Source organism: Vidua macroura, chromosome 5 (assembly GCF_024509145.1).
Source record: "Vidua macroura isolate BioBank_ID:100142 chromosome 5, ASM2450914v1, whole genome shotgun sequence".
NCBI lineage: Eukaryota > Metazoa > Chordata > Aves > Passeriformes > Viduidae > Vidua > Vidua macroura.
Genome location: NC_071575.1, coordinates 54127772 through 54150006, shown reverse-complemented (window position 1 = coordinate 54150006; position 22235 = coordinate 54127772). Strand labels below are relative to the sequence as shown.

General features: G+C 45.1%; 2 protein-coding genes across 3 annotated transcripts in view; one reads left to right on the top strand and one right to left on the bottom strand.

Annotated features, from left to right (window-relative positions):
- Positions 1–533: 533 nt before the first annotated feature.
- On the bottom strand, positions 534–1250 carry LOC128807754 (tetraspanin-7-like). Its single transcript, XM_053978322.1, has one exon. The coding sequence runs from the start codon at positions 1248–1250 to the stop codon at positions 534–536; it is 717 nt and encodes a 238-aa protein (XP_053834297.1).
- Positions 1251–13900: 12650 nt separating this feature from the next.
- TRABD (TraB domain containing) overlaps positions 13901–22235 on the top strand; it is a 30058-nt gene continuing 21723 nt past the window's right edge. The window contains exon 1 of one of the 2 annotated variants that reach the window (XM_053977424.1): positions 13901–14004. The gene's annotated coding sequence lies outside the window, so the exon portion shown is untranslated. Of the gene's footprint in view, positions 14005–14041; positions 14095–22235 lie in introns of those variants that run through there. The other variant, XM_053977425.1, reaches the window with a different exon arrangement.

Below are 22235 nucleotides of genomic sequence, written 5' to 3'. Positions count from 1 at the left end.
GCTCCCAATGTCAGCTGCTGGCATGGCTGTCTGGGTGCCCCTGGACCAGGGCTGCCCCTCATGCACTCCAGCAGTTTTCCAGTAACACCATTTTCCAGTCTCAGAAGAATACTCACATGGTGTAATGTCAAGAGACACCTCTCTTGCTCTCCTAGACCCTCTAATCTTTCCTGGTCCACATTTAGGTGCCTTGGTGTTTACATCACCCAGAAAACCGGTCAGCCTTGCCTCAGATGTCCCTGCTGCCTCAGAGAGTGATGTCTGTCCATGCTGCCACCATTCCCTGCCAAAGGGAGGCTCCAGCGGGGACCTGCTGCACTGCAGGACACACGGCCAGGCCAGGAGGCACCTTCCCTTCTGAGGAACTTGAGATGGTCATAGCACACCTAACACAGGCTCCAGAGGAATGGATCCTGGAGAAGGATGCTCAAATGGAATTGGCGAATCTGAAGGAAGTACACCCCAGTGGGGTGTACTCAGTTATGTGGGAAAGAAGAGAGCTGGAAGGGACAAGGGGCAGGAGTGGGGGGATTTCAGGGAGGGGTGGTGATGCCCAGCAGGTGGGCAGGGACGCGGGCAGCCAGCAGGCAGGCTAGCACAATACCGATGAGCTGCAGCAGTGCCAGCCCCAGGGCAGCGGTGGCAACATAAAACATGTTGCTGCCGACGAAGGCGGACACCCTGCCGAAGCAGCCGTCGCGGTGCAGCCTGCGCGCGTCGGGCGGGCTGCGCTGGCAGCCGCGGCGGGCCCGGCAGCAGCTGAGGGGCACCGAGCCGTTCTGCTCCAGCCCCCAGGGCGAGGCCAGCCAGTCGCGGTAGCTCTCCACACCGCAGCAGGACAAGGCGCGCTGCAGCGCGTCCAGGGCGTCCGCCACCCCGTCGTCCTCCCCGTATGCCAGCAGCGCCCGGCGCAGCCCCTCCTGGAAGCCCTGAGCCAGGGTCTGGCGGTACAGGAGCGCCGAGAGCCCGGCCGCCAGCCCGGCCGCCAGCACGGCGGCCAGGAAGGCGCTGTAGACGCGCAGGAGTCCCCGGTGCTCCGTAGCGGCGCCGAAGCATCCCAGGAAGCCCCAGATGATGACAGCGACGCCGGTGGCCAAGAGGATGGCGGGGGCGCTGGGGTAGTCGCTGGCCGACAGCGCCAGGTAACTGCCCAGAGACACCTTGGCCCAGAGGCCGATGACGAGCATGGTTAGCCCCGCTGCCCAGAAGACGAAGCTGAAGGCCATGAGGGACAGCTTGAGCAGGGTCATGGTGCCCTCGGGCCCTGCTGTCGTGGCGAGGGCGGTGGCGGTCACGGTGAGGGCCTCCCGCGGCCGTCGGTGCCGCCGGGCGGTGCGGAGCACGGGCGCCTCGAGGTGCGGCCCCGCCGGCTCTCCGAGCAGCCGTCGGTGCGGCCCGGTGCAGCGTCCCCGCGGCAGCCGGGGCGAGTGCCGCCGCTCCTCCGCCCCGTCCCCCTTTTGAGGGCGCGGCCCGGGGCGGGCCGGCGGCGCCTGGCCGCGCTGCGGGGTCCGGCGGGGGGAGCGAGCTGCCCAGAGCGAGCGGCTGCCCGGCCGCCGGCCCCGGGCTCCTCTCTCGTCTCCCCGGGCGAAGTAAACGGGTGCGACTGGCAGCTGCCTCTGCCCGCAGCACTGCGGACCCTGAGCCGAAAACATTTGGTAATAGGAAAGCTCGGTATTAAACTTTAATGGGATATGCTGCAGCCCAGGTTTACCCTGGGCAAGGGACTAAACTTTTATAAGCACTAGGAGTAATACTTAAAACAACACACAGATAACCCACAGGAAGCATAACAAGCGGTTTTGGTTTTATTTATTTTACTGCATCAAGCTGTACTATTAGGACCCTTTGTAGAAATAAGTATAAATCTGTACCTGAATATTAACTAACTACACATTCAATCACTCCATTTAGATTTTCCCAGCTAGAAACTATTTTCAGTGTGGCCTTGCCCTGTTAAATATTCATTTGATTTAGCCCGTGATAACACTGAGCAGCTGAGAAGGCATTAAATCATGGCAAGGTACTGTTATGTAACTAGTGGCCCAGTAAGCGGCAAGAAGAGTTTCCCTCATCAATGTAGTCTCATTGCAAAAGAGAAAAAGATAAGCTACTCCTACAAGTCAGGTTAAAAAAAATTAGTAGGAAACTGTAAATGAGACAATGTCTCAGTCAGAGGTAGAATTAGCATCTCCAGGGGTTTAGTTTGTATGTGCAACAGTCACACCAAAAAAACAGGCTGCAGTACCCTGTGGTTCACATCTTTATCAAACCTTTTTGGGACTGAATTCTGGTGTTGTGTTTCAGTGGTAACATTTTCTTGATTTCTTTCTGTTACAGATTTAGGGAAGGAAAGGAGATGCTTCTTGTGTCATATTTTAATGCACAGGTTTAATGTGCAACCAGAAACTCACAGTTGTCAAACTATTAATACAGCATAATTATAACTGAAAAATCACTTGTTCTTTCTTAGAGGCCTTGAATTCTGTCCATTCTCATAATCCATGTTCCTGGAACTGTTTGGGTAAATAGATGAGGTATGATTGGACTCCTTGAGCTTATGTGAAGTCATAAATGATGAAACAGCTTTAGTGTCTGAAAAATAAACTTACTAGAATAGCTTGATTTTTCAGACATTGGCCAAGTCATAAATTATGTTTACATCTTAGTAAGAAAACGGTTAAAGTATCTCATGAAATCATACAAGCGAATAAAATTTTATTATATTACATATGATATGTGGACTGACAATCTGATGAAATAGAAGTGATGTTCCATTCCATATTGTTTTGGAAAGCAAAGTGTTGTGGAAATACCATAAGAAGGGAGGATTCAGATGTGCCTAACCCACTAAGTCAGAGCAGCAATACCAATTATCAAAGAGTGGTTACAAACTTGGGCAGGAAATACACCAAGATTGACCCTGGAAAATGCAAACTAATATATCCTAGAGAAAACTGGTGCTTAGTGACAGCAAGGAGGTGTCTGCCAAACTGTGCATCTGAAGGCCACGTGGGTGATGGGAGATACCTAATTAGGCAGTGCTCTGCAATACTATTTGGCAAGGAAAAGCTGTCTGCTTGAAGCATGAATTTTCCTGTTTCCTTACTCTTTTGGTCTGGTAATACCTTAAGTGTTACATCTTCCTGGCAGATGCATGTGATCATCTTGACTTCCTGTGATTTTTTTTTTTTTGTGCTGGAGTTTACACTTGAAATTCTGAAGTGACTATTTCCCATCACTCTGTAGCAGAGGGGAAGAACAACACAGGGATTCTTCATGGCTTTTCAAGGAAACCGAGTCTTTTTGCGGTTCTTAGTTCATGACTATTTAAGGTATCTCTGGCTAGAAGAACAAGTGGCAGCACTGCACAGAGAGCCAAATCAGGTAGTTAGGAGCTCTACCACAAAAATATGGGTAGTAAGAGTAGCTTAAAAAAGTATTGGTTTAATGTTCTCAAGTGTATTTACCTTTGACACCTTAATGAGATTTTCATGTCATGGTTTACAGAGAGGTAGTATAGCTGATAAAGTACATGCATTTACCTTGGGGAAAACTAGAAGTCCTATGATGCCAGCATAGTGTTCTGCTGATGTTATACTAGTATACCTTTGATGTTGTAACTATTTATTATTGGTAGTTTATTGTCTGGCAACATGCTTAAGAGCTCCTCCCATGGACAAGATGCCTACTTGACAGGATCCCTGTAAATACAAAACAAAAATGTCTCCTATAGTAAAGTCTGATATTGCAATGCTTCGTCATGTTGAGTGATTCCTTACACCATAAATTCAAGTCCATTGAGTTCAATAGAACTGTTAATAGGAAAAGCAGTGTTTCAGTGTAAGTTATTTAATTCCAATTAAAATTATTTTTATCTAAAACTGAAAGTTATCTTTATTTTAAATTGAATCAGATGAAACAGAAGTCATAATTTTATAGACTCCCAGGGCTGTGCAGCATGGATGTGGTGCAAGTCCAGATTGAATGGGAAAATATGAACTTGGGGAAAGAGAATTTCCCCTTAATCTTTCCATTCATTCTAGGAAAGAAATTTGTCAACATAACAGAACTCACTTCCAGTTGCAGGTCCCTTCAGGGAAAATTAATAGATCATGAAACACCACATATTATTTACCTCATCACAAACCCTTGGTCCAAGAGGAAATATTGGATAAACTGCTTCTGCTCATCAGCAGACTCAGACATGCAGCCTGGTTAGAGGCATCCAGGTGGGGTTTCTACCAGCTTGCATAGCTGAGCAGATGTCTCCACCTGCAGCAACTATGATTCCAAGGAAGAACTCAACCAACTGATCCTTGGAATGTACTAATGTACTTAACCAACTGTACTAGCACGAGTGCTATTTTTTTTTCACAGCAAGTTTATTTTAGGAACTCGGGTGTATAATCTCTGCTATGTATCAGTTACTTTGCTATTAATAGCAATGATCAGAGATGCTTTGAATTAATGATTTACTTCTAATGTGTTTTTTAACCTTAAAATAAAGCACAAAATTTAATTTTAGCTGTACCTTCACTGTAACTAGAGGAAAATATGATCCATGCCTCGAGAAGTCTCTCAAGGAAAAATTCAATGCACTTTCCACTTACCCCACAGAAAATTATTATATGCTGGACATCAGATACCTTTCAACACTAGTATATCCAAATAGCATGCAGGCTAGGTTGGTGGTAACTTGTCAAAATATCATGTCAAAGGAATTTTAAAAAAAGTAGATCTTTAAACTTTTCAGGGAGCAATGGGAGAACAAGATAAGATTAAACATTGGCAAATTTTACACTTGATTTTAAAATATTTGAACATTTCCATTTGTTGTATTAGGAGCTGCGGGTATTAAGCATTTCACGTATGGGATCTGTGTCATGTGCGTAGTGACAGCAGTTCAGTGTACTTGGCAAGTCATCATATAACACTTACCTATACTCATCAATACAGATTTTCATACTTGAGATTTCCAAGATCTGCAGCAACAAAAATTTCTTCCACTTTTCACTTGGTTGGCATAATTTTATATCACCTTTGCTGGGTTTGAAAGTTAAAGACCTTATTTCTTTATAGCCCCTTTTCCTGTCTTATCTTAAACAAATGCCATGATACTAACTGTGGAGTAGCCAATCCAAAACAGAGTGAATTAGGAGTCACATTGCATAGCATAATCACTTCTGTTTAATTTTATCACAACAGTGGAGGCTCCAAGTTCACAAATGCTAATTCAAGGGAGAAGACTGCTCCTCTCTGGATGCATAAAACAGACCCAATGCACCATGTAATTTTATATTGTTATGTAATCAACAGACAGTAGACATTTTAGTGATATTGTAAATGTAGCTTTATGGAATGAACACCTGTCATTGCTGACTATATAAAAAACATAATGCACACAACCTGATGTATAGAGGTGAACTAAATGTTGCCTGTAACATGTTTTTATCAAAACATACCTATCAATAGTCCCCTGCTTCCTACTGGTGCTTGGTACAAGGTAAGTGGGGAAAAGGAATATTTGTTTACAAGCAAGGTTCATGCTTTCTCTGTCCCAGGTGAGAAATTGGGAAATCTCATGGATAATTGCACAGCTAAAGCATTTAGCAGAAAACAGAGGTCCAGTGCAAAGGTAGGTATTCCACATGTACCAGCTGATTCCCACCTGCACATGTATCTTCTTTGTCTCTGCTGTGCGTCTATGTTTTGGCAGATCTTGCCATTACAGGAGAGGACAAGGTGACCACACATACTATGTGTGGGCTGGTAAAAGAGCACCACTCTTATTCTGGGGTCACTCAAACCCATGTCCTTGCTCAGGTGAATGGTTACAGCTTTTCTGTAACACAATGGCAGTACAACAGCAGAGGTTTTTCCAAGCCTTGGGGCCTGGATCCATGTTCTTTTACAGCTTTCTTGAACTGCTCACATAAAGTATACTGTCCTCAAGCAAGCATTGCTCTTGCCTGCTGTAAAGGTCAGGAAAGTTTTATTCAAAGGAAACAGCCTGAATGCAAACAACACCTCACACTGGCATCATTGCTTTAATCAGGACAATCATTTGCCAGCCTGCCTGTCCTCTCTGATACTCAGATATGAAGAATCTTGTTTCACTCTCTAATGATGATAAAACCTTAGGTATTCTTACTACAATTTTGTATTAAAAATGCCTGTTACATTATTAATTTTTTAGCTTGTCTTTAGACAACAAAGCACTAATCAGCATGGTAAAAACATGAAAATTACAAGAAGTTTTCTTAGAGTTTATACTCCTATAGGAAGGATTGCTGAAAACTTTCTTCTTTTGTTTTTCTGAGACATTTTTCATGTACTTTTAAAGTTACTGATCTTCAAGGGATCCATGAAGGAAAAGTCTTGCTTAACTAACTTGATTTTCCTTTATGACAAAGTCACCCATCTAGCTGACCAGGGGAAGACAGTAGATGTGAGATTCTTTTCATTTTGGCAAAGCTTTCAATACAGGCTCTTATCCTTCTGGACAAAATGCCCAGCACTTACAGCTGGATGTGTCCATAACACATAAAGAGTATGATTTTATACTGTTGTAGTTCGGGTTTCTTTTCTCAAGAAGAGCAGGCAATTTAAGCAGTAACCTGTCTGGGGACTATTCAGATTTTCAGATGGAGAAATTTTGTTGCAGGGCACAGGCAGCCCTTAAGCAAGTGGCTTGAGAAGTTATTGCTGTTAATTCCTATATTTTCACCAGCGATGGAGGAACAGATTACAAGAGTGCTTCTAGGCAACTGTCATGCTAGGTAGGATGGATTTGCATAAACCCTCTCAAGTTCACTAGGGGCACTAAACTCTGATTACAGGGTGATAACTCTTTAAACCTCTCTACCAGGACCACAAGGGCAGGTGAGCAGAAGCTGTTCATTGTGACCAGGTGTCACAGCATAGGCCACAGCACACAGAATATCACCATGCAATTCCAGAAGGCTTTAAGCATTCACCCATACAGGGTACCATACCTCATCAGAAGGCTTCAAACATCTGCCCATAGAGAACAATATCACATCAGAAGGCTTCAGGTCTAGATTCTTCTTGTTCTTCTTATTCTTCAGTGCACCTCAGCACTTCCTATCCCATTGCTTTCAATACTGTTCACCTGCCTTTCACAGTTGTAGCGCATTAGGGATGAGGCTCTGCCACAGCTGCACTCCCAACTACCACAAGCTGTGTACCTACAACCATGTGGTAATTTTGTTCTTCCTTTTTCTTTCTGATAGAGTCCTTTTCAAATTTGGCTGCATTTAACCAGTAAGTTCTCCACCTTCTCAGAAATCTTGAGGATGTCTCCTTCTTTCTCTTCACTCTTATCTTTAAGTGTATGGCTCAGAATTTTTGCAGAAAATTTAAACACATTTAATTTCTTGGAAATTCCACCTTTTTGTTTCAAGGTCCATTAGAGGACACAGGCATGGGAATTGACATTTTGACTCAAATCCATGGGAGGCAATTGAATATTCTGATATGTGTAGGTATAATTTTGGATTTTAGGTTCTGATTCTGCATTGTGCAACTACTCCCTACTACTGAAACATGCACACAAACATAATGTAACATTAGAGCGGCTTAACGATTTTATTAGCAACTTAATTATTTTTTCCGGAGAAAGGCATTATGAAGGGACCTTTCATGTGTTAAGCACTTTTCCATCTAATCTATGAAGGCAAAATCAGCTGGGATTTGTGAATCAGAGTATTTCTAGATTTTAGTAAGAAAGGGATTGTAATCATGTGACAGGGTTGATTTTTCTTTTAATTGAATTACATAATTGAACTAATACAATACTAATGGTATTGAGGCTCTCCATCTTTAGCGCCCTTACAGCAAGCTCCTGGAGCCAGGTACTGTAACCACTGAAGTGAGAGAGAACTTTGCCAGGGATTTCAGTTGTGCAAGCTATGTCCTCAAATGAATGCAAGTACGCATAAGGAGTCTTACAGCTCATGCAAATAGGGGAGCTGATGAGTGCGCAAGTCGATTACAGCACTTTCACTGATTCTACATATGGACATAGTATGTGGGAAAATGTTTGCACCACCTGCTTAAATTAACTTAATGTTCTTTGCTTTGAATGATCCCCTAGGGAATCAGTGGAGAGCAGGAAACACCCAGCTCTTTCAATCCCCAGTTCAATTTGTTGCAGGAAAAATACTGCGTACATATACAGCATATATACTATATATGTATATATAGTATATATATTGTATATGTATGCCCCAAGGCTTTTGAGGACAGAGGAATTTAACAGAAAAAAATTCCATTGCCAAACCAGGGTTTTCAGTAGAACTTTAAACCAAGTATCTGGACCCCTTATTCTATTTCTTGTGTCCACATGTCACATTGACATCAGCAGTGATTTTCAGTGCTTCATTAACTGGTCTTTATCTTCAACTTGTTTGTTTACTTATTTGCAGAGATTACAACCAAATGCCATAATGCCATACAGCTTTCAAATCTGAGGCAGACAAGTGTGCATTATGGATTGCAAACTGGCATTAGCCCAGATTTTCTGCTCTGTAGCTCTAATCCAGTCTGTTATTAGTGGAATACAGCACTGTGCAATTTAATTGTTCATATGTAGGAACAAGACCACATATAATAGCTCTGTTGTCTCTCCTTGTCTTCCAAAGCTTATGAGGGTTAGGCTTTGTTGTGAAACTTGTGTTTACCTCTGGTGAACAGAAAGATTAATTTGTGCAATCCTCGGCTTCCTCAAAGAGGTACATCTGTGTACAATCTGTTTTGCCTTCTTTTCCAGCCTTTCCTGTAGAGAAGCACAGACTAATTTGCCTCCTGGACAAGGACAGCCCAGAGCAGGTGTCTCACATCCACCTTGCTGTCACAGCAATGCCGTGTTGCTCGCTCCACATGCCTCCTACACAAACGATCTCACTAAGAGCCCTGTGCTGATGCAGCTTCTGTACCCAAGCTGCATTACCCACAAGTACTAGGAATGCCTCTGCAATGCACAGTGCTCTGCAGGTCTGCTACAAATTTAATGGAAAGGGGGAGAGCAGAGAGTGAGGATGATGCAGAGGAAGAACAAAGGAGCTGTAGCCTTTCCACCCCGTCTGCCATCAGCACCATCCTCCTCCACATGCACGCTGTGGACTGCACACCTGCCTGTGCCCATGCCACAGTCACCAGCACATCAGCTAGGGCTGGACCTGGGCTATTAAAGCCTTGATCACAGTCATCAGCTTCCCTTCACAGCAACCGCTCATGAGGAACTGTCCCCACATCTCACACAAATTTTAAGGGAAAATTGTAAAGTCTATAGACAGTTGAAGTAGTCCTGTGTGTGGTTTGGTTCTTCTGATTTACCAAATCAACTTTGTTGGAATCAGTTCCAGCCACATATAGCAACTCCGTCGTAGAAGCAGTGTAGAAGGAACATCTCCTAGACCTTCCCAGCCTCAGGAGCAGATACACCAGTTCACGGAGGGCACTGGGTCTGGATGGCACTCTCGACACGGCAGCCTGCCATGTCCGTGCTTCCCGAATGACAGAACAGCCGTATCCCTCCTGGGCGCAGCAGAATCGCTCTCTAATTTCCCTCTTAGCATGTTTAGATGACGCTGTTTATGAGCAACGTGTATCCAGACCATACTCCCTATCCGAGGGAGTGAAACACGTTGGAGGTGGCCTTCGGGGGCTTTTCTGAGCGATAACAAACATGCAGCGAGTGAGATAGAAATGACGGAAACATGCGTCTCCTCCAGGGAGGACAGTCAAAGAAATTCCGCGAAGCTGCTAGTCATTCGGCCTGTCTTTCTTCTTCTGCCTCGCAGTCTGAGATGGATGGTGTCTCCCAGAATCATGCCAGAAAAGAAGACTGAGGGAAGAGTGCGGGGGCTGTGGAGGCTGTGGGGTGACCCCGGTGCCGCGCGGGGGCCGCAGCATCCCCGAGGGGCGCTGACGGAGCGCGGCCGGCAGGGGGCGGCGCAGCCCCGCGGCAGCGCCGCTGCCACGGGCCCGGCCCGGCCCGGCCCCGCCCCGCCCCGCCGTGTCCCCGGCCTCCGCTCCCCGCCCTCTGTTCTCCGCTCCCTGCTCCCCGCCCTCTGTTCTCCGCTCCCCGCCGCTGCCCCGGCGCGCCCGTGAAGCGCTCCCATCTGTATCCCGACGAGCCATGGTCACACCACCCCCGCCTTGCTCCCGGGCTGGAAGCGCCAGAGGTGGTGGGGAAGGATCCTGCTGATCTGGGGAGTGCTCAGCAGTGATGGGTCCAGGTGAGTTTTCCAGGCAGTGTGCAGTGCCTGGATCCAGCCAAGTATCCATGAGGCTGCGACTCGCGGAGAAAATCTTAAAACTCTCTAATGTAGAGAAGGCAAGAGAAGACGTGACAACGTTTAAACAGGTGAAGGCTGCTACAAAGGGAAAGTTGTCTTCCATTCCCACAGAACACGAGCTACTCGGCTTGGATACAAGCAAACACCAGTTTAGGTCAGATGCTTGAATAACATTTCTAATGCTCAAGGTTTTTTGTTTTGGGTGGTAGTGGTGATTTGTTCTTTATTACAAGTACTTAAAAACCTGTTGTGACCTGGACAGACATATGGCCGTCCTGGAAACAGCCTGGTACCTTCCCTGGCAATCTGCTCAGGTGCTGATTCAAATGTTGCACTGGGTCTCTATTTGCTGCAAACTAGAGATCACTGATGACAATCGAGCTCTTCTGGCTGATGTCACCATTACTCCTTTCAGTTCTTAAGAAACCTTATGTAAAAATAACTTGTTAAGAAAGAGAAAGAAGAGAGCAGAGTGGATGGAAGATGAAGGCAGGAGAGAGGGAAGAAAAGAAGGAAAGAGAGGAAGGGAGGGCAGGCAGAAGTGCACTTAGCTTCCCTTCCTCATTCCTAGCCCTGGAAATCCCAAAAATCCCTGGAAATTTCTATGCCTAAGAACAGTGGCATGTTCATGAGGAGCCTTGCTGGCTCATTACACAACAAACTTACTTCAGATATACTCTGCTGTGGCTGGTAACCATTCCATGAGGATCAGTTTCAGTATAAAAAAGTGCATTTTAAGTAGAGTTGAAACACAGAAGAAATCCGGGAATCATCTACCATGCCCTCTCTTCACTGCTGGCATTTGACATTGATCTCAAAACAATCCCACTTCAATAGCAACATTTAAAGAAGATATTCAATGCATTAAATATTAAGAACATGATTTATATGTCACATTAGGCTTCTTAGAAGACACCAGTGACTCATCTTGCAGTTGCTAATTAATGGCATATTCAATTACCACAACTCTCTCATTCATTACTCACAATGGAGCAAAACACAATTTACAGTCATGCAGGCTCTTGCAGAGACACCACAGTTGTCAGATGGATCCCTGGCACAGTGCTGGCACAAGGGAACCTCCTGCTGGCATAGGTCCTTGCTTTTGATAAACTTCCTCCCATTTCAACCCTCTCTCTCCACTTTCAGAAGTGCTGTGCACCACAAACCGAGCTGAAACAGCACTGGCAGAATCTCCAGCCACATTGTTTCATGTCAGTTGAGACCTGCATCTTACTTTATTCCTTGTAAAGGCATGTTCAGCCACCACAGCTCTTGCTGAGCCAGCAAAGGAAACAGTGCCTGAAGTAAGTATACACAAAATTACCAACACTGTTGACATAATCAGGGTGCAGTATCACAAGCTAAAATAAAATCAGGCCAGCAAGGTTCACAGTATTTCCAAAAGCACAGGGCTTATCGATCAGATCAGATCAGATCAGATGAAGTCTTTCCTGCGGGCTAAGGCAGTGCTCCCATGCTCTGACCAAAAAATTACTGAGCTTTTGCATCTGAAGCAGTAGAAACCTTGGGGACAGACCTGTAGTCTGTCAAGGGGCTCACAGAGTTTGAACAAAACACCATTGGTGGTGTAGTGGGAGGAGCTGCAGTTAAAAAAATACTGAACTGTCACTCAGTATCAGCTTGAACCAAACACATGACCCTGCAAATAGCTGGGGTTTGAGTATAAGCTTGGCACACGCTGATAGTTGAGCAAATCTGAGGATAAAATCTGTGATCAGATGTGTAAGGGACGTTACTGCAACTTGATATTCAGGCTGCTGAGCATAAGGGCCTCTCATGTGCTGCTTAGCCAACATTCACAGGGCTTTACCTGCTACAGGACAGCCCTTTGGTGGATCTGGCACCACAGAAAGCTTGTGGCTGATGATTGTGACAAGGCTGATGATTGGAAAAGGTGGGATTAGAAGCAGACTCAGAAGCAAGCAGCTGTGGTCAGGGGGAGCAGCTGCATCTAGAAATTACACTACTGAAAGTGCTGATGTCCTTGGATGCCAATGAAGCCATCGGGCACACTCTTCAAAAGCATCAATCAGCTTGTTCTGATCTAGTAGAGTGTCCCATCTTTCTTGGTGGCCTTCACTCACCAGCTGTGGGGGGGAAAAAAAAAAAAAAGTCTTTGGAATTACTGTACAGTGCTAGATTAAAATGCCCAAAGTGAAATTTTCTTCCTTTTATGTCAGACACTGGATGGTTCTTCCTCAGAATTTAAGGTTTGCATAACTTGCACTTTATTTGATTCGGTGTGTTTTGATCATTCACACATGAAATGCCTGCTCTGTACATTTATAGCAAGTTGAAACAGGAAGTAAAACTCCCAACTGTCTCAACATGTCTGGACTTGATTTCCACATACCACATACTTGCAAAGCTCAGCCTAATCCTAAACTAACCCAGGATGTGAAGTAAGAAAAGATCAGAAAACAAACCTTCACATCTGTTCAAATGAAACTGTATTTAGACAACAAATGTGTGCTCAGACTAAATGGGTGTTTAAGCCATACTGTCACTGAACTGTGACTTATCAGAAACAGAACAGAGAAGCAGGAAGAGGGTAGGGACAATTCCAGGACACAAACAGTTGTTATAATCAACTCTTGACACGTCTTTCTGAAAACAAATATTTTCTTGACCAGTAAAATATTTGTATGTGTCAGCCTAGTAATTTGGAGTATTACCAAATGCCCTTTGTACTTAGAGAGGTGGTGTAACAGATTTTTCATGTTTTGTGGGTGAAACATTTAACTCTTTTCCAGCAGGAGAGGCCCACTGCAAGAAAGAAAGAGAAGGGACAGAACAGCAGTGGCAAGCAGGGCTGCACATCGAGAAAGTCATGGATAAATTCAGAGATGACGCCGTTTGGAGTGTGATGTATCTGCAATTTCAGTCTTTATTAGACTCACGGCGCGTTTTCACGTGGACACCTCATGCAGTCCCACCCCTAAGGGTTCCCTCTTACTCCTTCCACTGTACACGTTTCCAAACGGCTTCCGAGGACGGCCACGCGTGTGCCAGCACGCCGCCAGCAGCCACAGCAGGCACAGCAGGCACGGGCAGCGCTGCTGGCTCCCAGTCCAGGGCTTGAAGGTCGGTGCCCTGCCGCACCAGCTGCACCAAGCCGGGCTCGGCTGAGAGCGGTCGCCGTGGCCGCAGAGTTGCTTCACCAGTACAGAGAGAAGCAACCTCAAAGACGTGGCTCAATTCCCTGCCAGAGGGCCCCCGCCCCCCACGGAAGCTGAAGGCGCCTGGAAACCCGCTGATGGCGCCCCCGCAGGCTCCGCTCCGGGGTTCTCGCAGAAATCCCGACAGCCCCTAGATCCGAGCGGCCGCGGGACCCAGCGCGGGCACGGGGCCGCGGGGAGCGGCCGCCGGCGGAGGAGCCGCGCGGGCCGAGCGAGCGAGGAGGCGGAGGAGGAGGGGCCGGCGGCGGGCGGGCCCGGCGGCCCTCGCAGGCTGGGAGCTGTAGTCCGCTGCCGCCCGCTGCCGCCCGCTGCCGCGCAATCGGGAGCGGAGGAGGACTACAGCGCCCAGGGTGCCCCGCGGCGGCCCCGCCCCGCGCTGACTCGTGCAGCACGTTGTCCGGCTAGCGCGCCCCGCGCCCGCTCCGCCCGCAGCGCTCCGGCCAGCGGCGGCTCCGCCGCTCCATCGCCCAGCACGGCAGGTCAGCGGGGACGAGGGACGGCTGCGCTGCCGAGTCCCTCCGGGCCGGGGGACGGCGGGGCCGTGCTGGGGCCGACCCCGGTCGTGGCGGGTGTGTGCAAGGGGAGCAGATGGGGGGTGTCGCGGTTTTCTCGGTACCCCGCAGGAGGGGAGGGGGCTACGAGCGGCGCGGCCGTGTCCCCTCGCTGCTCGCCCTTGGCACGCACCCGGCCCTGCCTCTCCAGGTGCCGGCCCGGAGGTGCTGCCGGGCAGCGCACGCTTGGGCAGGGAAGTGGCCGGGGCGCGGCGGCCCTACTCGCTCCCGCTGCTGGAAGCGCTCCCCGGGCCTGGCGAGAGAGTTGCAGCCGGGGCTGATCCGGCGCTGCCCCGCCGATGACCCCGCAGGCGCCGGGGCCGAGGGGCCTCTCCGGTCGGGGGCGGCCTCCCGGCGGCGAGCGAGCTCCGCCTCGTAGCGGACGGGCTGAGGCGTTCGGTCCCGCTCGCGGGGCAGGAGGAGGCCGGTGCCCGCCGTCTCCCGGGGCGTCCCGCGAGGAGGCCCGCACTGCCCTTCCCTGCCCTGCCGGCCGGGGAACTGCGGCTGGGCAGGAAACTTGTGGTAAAATGCGACTCTTGGGGCCGTTTGTAAGGTCCCGGGCCCGCGTGTCTTCAGCTCCTTCGTTACGGCTGTTCACTGCTTTGGGGCTTCACGGACGTGGCACAACGCGCCTGATCCAGGTGTTTGGTGATAAGAGCGTGGGATTTGTTTGGTTCTGGCGGGGAGCTGCGGAAAAGCCAAGACTCACAGTTTTTCTTCTTTTCTTCTTTCTTTTTTTTTTTTTTTTTTTTAATCTCTAAACAGTTGTTGTTTTTTTCTGAATTCACCTCTAAAAATAGTTCAAATTAACCTAGCTCTTGAACATAACTCGTGTCACAGGCATAGCCTGGGCTTTTCGCTTGAGGAAAATACTTGTACTGATGCAGATGTCCATACAGCAGAGGTGTTTATTTTTCCTAACTTTCAGGAAGAAAGAGATTATTTTCCTTTGGTAAAACTTTGCAGAAAGCTGCAACTGATGGGTTGGAAAAGTGTGAGAACGGGATGGTCTTTTACAAGTTAGATGCTGTTTCACAAATGTGGTGGTGACAATACTAGTTGAAAGAAATACCCAGGGTGTCTGGAATAACATTTCTCCATTTTGTAGAGTTGTGTATCTGTGCAACTACTGTTCACCTCATTAATGGAGGTATTCCTTCTTAGAAAGTTAACAAAGTAAAGCAAAAAAGAAATTAAAACCCCAAACCAAACAGATTCCAGGGGTTTCTCTTCTGTATTTTAGTAGGGGATAGACCTTACACAGTAGGGGAAAAATGTGTCTATTTAAGCATCCGAAGCTAAATGAGTTTATTAATTGAAAAATCTGGGTTGTGGCTGTGGCACTGGTTTCTGCCCTGCTGTTGGTGGCAGTAGACTTTCAAGATTCAGTAACTTGAATTGACCATTGTATTTCAGTCCTCCCAGTGTCTGACACTCTGGCATCTTAACTGTAGACTTAGAATATACTGAAAAATCCATCTAACTCTTCTAGCACCAAGCTACATAATGTCTTTCTTCCATATGGTAAAAATGATGAAACACTGCTGCTGCTGCCACCACAACTGTGAATGAACCACGTGGTACTGCCGTCTACTTGTGGGAGAGTCATAAGAGTGTTTTTTTTTAAATAATACTTTTTGGAAAGCATCTTCTTTTTCCTTATTTGCTATTCAGGAAAAGTGCAAAGAGAGATTTGGGGCAGTCTTTGAAAATGTAGAATTGAGAGCAGGCTAGAGATAAGTGTGCTCCAGATTTAATGGGAGTGGTGTGTAACTATGTCTGTCTGAAGTGATATCACAGCATGTGCTTTGCCAGCCAGTGCCAGTAGGAAAGAAGGATTCTGTAGCTTCCTTGTCCTGTCAGGAGACAGGACCCTGGCTGTCTTTCATAGATGATTTAGTACAAAATCTGACCAATATATTTTCTTGGTGATGGTTGTTACTAGATTAGAAACATATTTGCAAATACCTATATGACTTGAATCTGAGGTCAGACACCTTCAGTTATTGAATGCTTTTTTTAAAGGGCTGTTCAAATTTCAGGTGGCTTGAACGTGTTAGTTAATACTGCGGTTCTGTATTTGAACTTTAAATTTTTGCAGTGAGTATTTTTCCCTTTCTAAAAAAGGACTCAGGGGAACATAACTTTAATTTAACCACAGTTTATAGATTTGTATGAAAACGTGCATGCAGTCAGTGACAAGTTCTCTTCCTGTACACTTCTTTTTCTAAAAAAAAAAGTAGAGGAGCTCTTTTCTACTCCTGCCTCCTTCCTTCCCTTGCCTTTAGTTGACCTGCTTTGCAGTTTTAATTGAAATCACTGAGGGATGCAGGATCTTAGCATGTCCACGTGCAAGAATTTGAATGTCTTGATGACCCTGCATATCAAGCACTACGCTGGAGCTCCGGGAGTGTGTCTTCCAGTGGGTAAGCCCTTCAGGCTGTCTGCTAAATAACTCTTGTCTCTATTGATAGTGCAACATCATGCTTTTGTGTTGAGAAGTCTGTCTATCTCAGGAAGGGTATGCATGCTTTTGAGAGAGAGCAAGAGCCTACACCACAGCTGAACAACACCATGACTGCTGGTGAAACTGAAGAAAGTGTCCAATCACCTGTGTACTGCATCTGGAGATCCTGGTCTTACCTTGCTAGGATGCATATCGTGCATATTGCTCAACTGGTACTGTCCTTCAGAAGGACAGCAAGACAGCCAGTTACAGTGTAGCCTGTAAAGAAGGCCTGTGTGTGAGGAACTGGGAGGGGTTTTCTCATTTCTTGGAAAGGCAGCAGATAGTCATGGAAATAGAGGGGGGTTTTTGTTGTGGTTGTTTTTTTTGGTGGTTTTTTTTTTGGTGTTTTTTTTTTTTTTTTTTTTTTTTTTTTTGTGGTTTTTTTTGTGGGTTTTTTTTTTTTGGTTTTTTTGGGGGTTTTTTTTTGTTTTTTTTTTTTTTTTTGTTTTGTTTTTTTTTTTTTTTTTTGTTTTTTGTTTTTTGTTTTTTGTTTTTTTTTTTTTTTTTTGTTTTTTGGGGTTTTTTTTTTGTATCAGGAATAGTGTGGCCAGCAGGAGCAGGGAGGTCATTCTTCCCCTGTACTCAGCCCTGGTGAGGCCACACCTTGAGTGCTGTGTCCAGTTCTGGCCCCTCAGTTTGGGAAGGATGTTGAGATGCTTGAGCGCATCCAGAGGCGATAACAAGGCTGGTGAGGGGCTTGGAACACAAGCCCTGTGAGGAACGGATGAGAGAGCTGGGGTTGTTTAGACTGAGAAAAGGAGACTCAGGGGTGACCTTTGCATTCTCTACAACTCCCTGAAGGGTGATTGTAATCAGGTGGGGGTTGGTCTCTTTCACCAGGCAGGAATTGACAGAACCAGAGGACACAGTCTTAAGCAGTGCCAAGGGAAATATAGGTTGGATATTAGGAAAAAAATTTTCACAGAAAGAGTGATAAAGTTCTGGAATGGTCTGCCTGGGGAGGTGGTGGAGTCACCATCCCTGGATGTGTTTAAAAAAAGACTGGATGTGGCACTTGGTGCCATAGTTTAATTGAGGTGTTAGGGTATGGGTTGGACTTGATGATCTCTAAGGTCTCTTCCAACCTAGTCATTCTGTGAATATACTGAATTAGTTAGGTGCAGAGTCCTTTACAGCTTAAATGAATGGTGCAACAGCTGGATGGACTTGGAAGTAGAGCAGCTTTCCTGTGAGTGTGTCGATAGTACTGTGTTGTTAGTGTTATCATGGGGCCTCTGTGACTGCAGTCTGGAATTTGCTACCCTGGAGCTTTGTCTCTGAGGAGTTTTTCTTCAGTTCTCTGCCACAGTAGAGCTGTGTTTCTTTACTTGTTGCCAGAAGATGGGCCCATGTCATGTAACTGTTTTCAGCTTTGTGTTCACCGAATGATTTTGAAAGAGTAGGTCAGCTTGTTCACAGATAGTGTTTGGAAAGTAGGATAAAAGGGACAGGCAGAAAAAACACTACTGATAAGTAATGTGCTTGGCAGTTGGGCAAAATTATTTTGTCCTCTTAAATCCCAATTTTACCATCATAAAGATTATGTTTCAAAGTGTTTATAGCAAAAGTGAATGTGTCTACTGGTACTTTTGAGATGCAGCTTCTGCATATTTCAGCAGACACCCATTGACACCACAGAACTCCTTCACCCATTTCCTTTGCTTGCTGCTTGTAGGTAATGAACAGAGTGGAAAACGTGCTTCTTGTAGAACTCCATACACATGCAGCAGCTGTGCTATTTCCCTTCTATTCTACTTGGGAGTGTTTTGCAGAGGATTTTCCAAAACCAGAAGTATCACTTGGTTCGTAGCTTTACGTGGCCTGGAGGGAAGATGTACTGATATCTTCCCCAAGCTGCTGGATACAGGAAAGTCTAATAAAATTATTTTGGTTCTAGATCTTCACTGAACTCACATAATTCAGATTAGAATGCAATAGGAAAGTGACTTGGATAGATGTATAGGTTCTAAAAAAACTGCCGGTTTCTGAGTGCCTGTCCAGACTTGGGCCACATCACTGTGGTCTTTCTGTCTCATGTTTCTAAATTTAGCAGTATCTTTACAACCTCAGCAACTTCTTAAAAGAGTAAGGATTTAGGCTAATGTTTGTTCATAAATCTGCAATGCAGTGCATTAGCATCCTGATTCACCTCATACTTACTCATTTCATCAAGTAGCCCCAGTCAATGAAATGGCAATAACTTGTAAAACCACAGAGCATATGAGAATGCCTTCTTGTCTTTCACCAATAAATGTGTTTTCAGGCCACATATTCTCATGTTTCAACACCTCCTTTCAAGCAAAATGAATGTAGTTGTTTTTGACTTTTATGTTTTAACTTCCAAAGCATGCAAATGGACATTGACTCTAGTGTGCAGGTACCTGAGTTTAGGCTGCGTATGTCTGCACAGTTCATTTTGCAGGAGCACCTCATTGATGCTCAGAGGGTAAAAATACGCATTTTGAAATTTGTGAACTTCTGAGTCATGAGAAACCAGAGCCATTCTCTACAACCATCTGTGATTACAGAACCACTTGCTCAGTTGAGTTTCAAAGGCATGGGTTTGTGTCAAAGAGATAACATGCAATATGTGGAGTAGGTCACCGTGGTGGTAATTTTGAAATACCTTCCAATTTCTGAATTTGTGGCTGTTACATTAATTGTCAGACAGGTTACCACAGAGGCATCCTTCTGAGTATGAACAGGCTATCAACAGAGTAGACACCTTTTGGAGTTGATGATTGTTTGTAAACATTTGTAAGATTTCTGTGCATAAGTATGGAAAAAGCCTCATCAATCTTAAATACTCTGTTTATGTTGCAGAGTATGGTGCTGAGACTTAAGAGGGTATCTGTTATTTTGGTTTTGCCTTCTTAGTAGGTTAAATGTTAAGCATGGTAGGTGCTTTGTTAGGTATTTCAGAGTGAGTAAAGAGTGCAACAGTTTGTCAGTGGGAGAAAAGTTTAGTCTGTTTCTTCTGAAGTACTGATATGCCTCTTCTCTTTACATAAAATAAGTGATCCTGTTAAACGGTAGCAGTATTCAAATGCGATGAGCTTATGCAGAGTATAATATGAATGTAAAGTGTACAGGCTATACCAGCTAAGTCAAATATCCATTGCTAGTGATACTGCAGGTTTAGAGGATGAAAGGAACACAGCACTCAATGCACATAGATGCAGGTAAATTTATATTGCTGCATCTCATGCCAAGCTGATGGAAGCTGTGTTCTCACCGGGGATACTGGTGTTAAGAGGGCTCACACACAAGTCTGTTTGTGACATAGTCAAATTTTGTGTGCGCCTGTGGCTTATGTCCAGTTCAGGTCAGTTTTGGCTCAGTTGTAGCATGACCTGTGTGAGGTGTGCTATATTCTCACTGGAGGACTCCCACTTTATTGTTTGACAGCTTGCTCTCAAATTCAGTCCTTAGCCTATCTCTTTTCTTTCCCACAGCAACTTTAGAGGAACAAGGATGAGTGGTGTCCTTTGTTACTAGGAGGAGGAAGTGTCCTGTGGGGTGTATGGGGATCCTCAAAGGATCAATGATTAAAAACAAAGGAAAATTCAGACTGCAAAATTGAAATGCTTTGAAAGTTCCATAAGCCTTCTAACTACTTGTTTAGCTACCAGAGGTCAAATTTGTAGACGTATTTAGGCATTCATATACCTCAGTTACTTATTTGTAATCAGGAACGTACATACAATCCTATCTCAGAGGTTACAGGATTAACACTTTGCGATTAACACAAGATATGTGGGTACCTTCTGCAATGTTAGTGAATACTGTAGCTATCAAAAGCTCTAACAGATACATTTAGATTTGTTTGTTATGGGGATCAAACACAGAAATTTTTGCCTGTTCCTTTCAGTAAAAGGTGAAACAAGCTGTAGTTTGGTGACTCCTTTGCTAGTTTCTTTACTAGTTATTCTGATATGTGTGCAGCACACAGAAATTACAGAGCAATTATAAGACTATGGACAACTTTTATTTCCCTCTTGTAGTGCCAGCATGTTGAGGAAACAAAGTACTGCTTCTGAATTTCTGTATAGCTCAGAAGGAGGAAAACATCCAATAAAAATCTTATTAAAAAGTAGCTGAATATGTTGTTTTATGGGTAGGAGCATGAGAGGTTTTTTGAGAGCTTTTTTATCGATTCAGTTGAATCACTGTCTGAAGGAAGCAAATTTAGACAAGACATTAAAGGAACAAGTTTAGCTCTACTGTAGGAGGATACTGTAATGAATTGTCTGTGGTGTTTGAATTTTCTCACTGAACTACTTTGCTGAAATTAAACAGGAAAGGGCCTTTTGTTCTTTAACTTGCCTTGCTAGAAGCCATAATTTGTGAGTGCATGTGCATTTGAACCTCTTGTGTTCTTGAGACTGCAAGCTAAGAGAGTTTCAGATGCCTAAATATGAAGCTGGAACCGAAACACTTTGGTTGACTAAGGCTATCAAGTATGAAAAATGAGTTCATGAGAAGATTTTGTGCAAAGAAGTGCTGCTGAAGCTGATTTATATTAGGAAAACCAGAGGGCTGGTGTGAAATAGCATGGCAGGGAGTTCTTTCTGCTTCTGCTTTGCCAGCATCTTTGCAGGGTAAGTAAGCATTGCTAGAAGATGTTGAACTTTTCTGTGTGTTCCTTTCTGAACTTGCTATTTTGGGAGAAAGAGAATAATGCCCATGTGCATGGGAAGAATACAGCCCCTCTTTGGCAGTACTTTTCTCAGTAGCAATGTCTGTCCTGTGTGTGCTGTTGGAACAAGAAGAGAGGAAATAGATAGAGCCTATCGATAGAGATAAGTATTGGCTAAATGCTAGGTTTGCAGTTTATTTGGTGGACTCAAAAATTTCTGTTTGGTTGCCTAGGTATCTTAAGAGTTGGCAGAAGTGCTTCATTTTTTCACATATGTATATATAAACAGGAATTTTAAATGGCCCAATGAACAGCAGGTCCCCTCAGACTAACAAAGATGCAATAAGCACAAGAATTCCATTTGTCTGGAAAAAAAAGGTGGCGATTCAATCATATTCAATCATCAATCACCTCTCTTTGTTTCTTCTAGCTCCAGGAATTTTTTTGGTAGTACTCAAAGCAGGAGAATGAAGCCCTGATTAAGACAGTCTCCTGGCAGATAAGAGAACAGAAACTTCCTAATCTCTGATCTTTATGAGTGCCTAAAAGCTGTGTCTCCCAGTGTATCTGAAAGAAGTGCACTGTCATGTCTGAGATTTTCAGTATATGATATATCTCACAAGGGGCTCTTACAGACCTTTGAAGTGGCTGGAGCAGGGGAATTTGATTGGTTTCACATGTTCATGCTAAATCTCATGGTAAGTAGAACTTGAGGTTATGAGATCTTGCAGTATACATATTATGGAACACTGTAAATAATTATCTGAACTTTTTTTTGCCTGTGGCTTTTCAGTTCGGGATTGAATTTTCTTTCTGGCAAGTTCTGCTGACCATCTCTTTTTTACATGCACCTCATCTAATCTTCAGCAATCTTTTTCTCCTGGAGGAGCAGTGCTGAGTGTTACACCTCTAAATGACTGTGAGACTCTTCCCTGCTTGCCAAAATAGTTTAAAATTCACCTATGGTTGAACAAGCAGAGACAAATAAGATGCCTTGTTACCTTGTGTCAT

Coding starts and splice junctions, on each gene's coding strand:
- LOC128807754 (XM_053978322.1), bottom strand. CDS start 1,250: ATGACCCTGCTCAAGCTGTCCCTCATGGCCTTCAGCTTCGTCTTCTGG.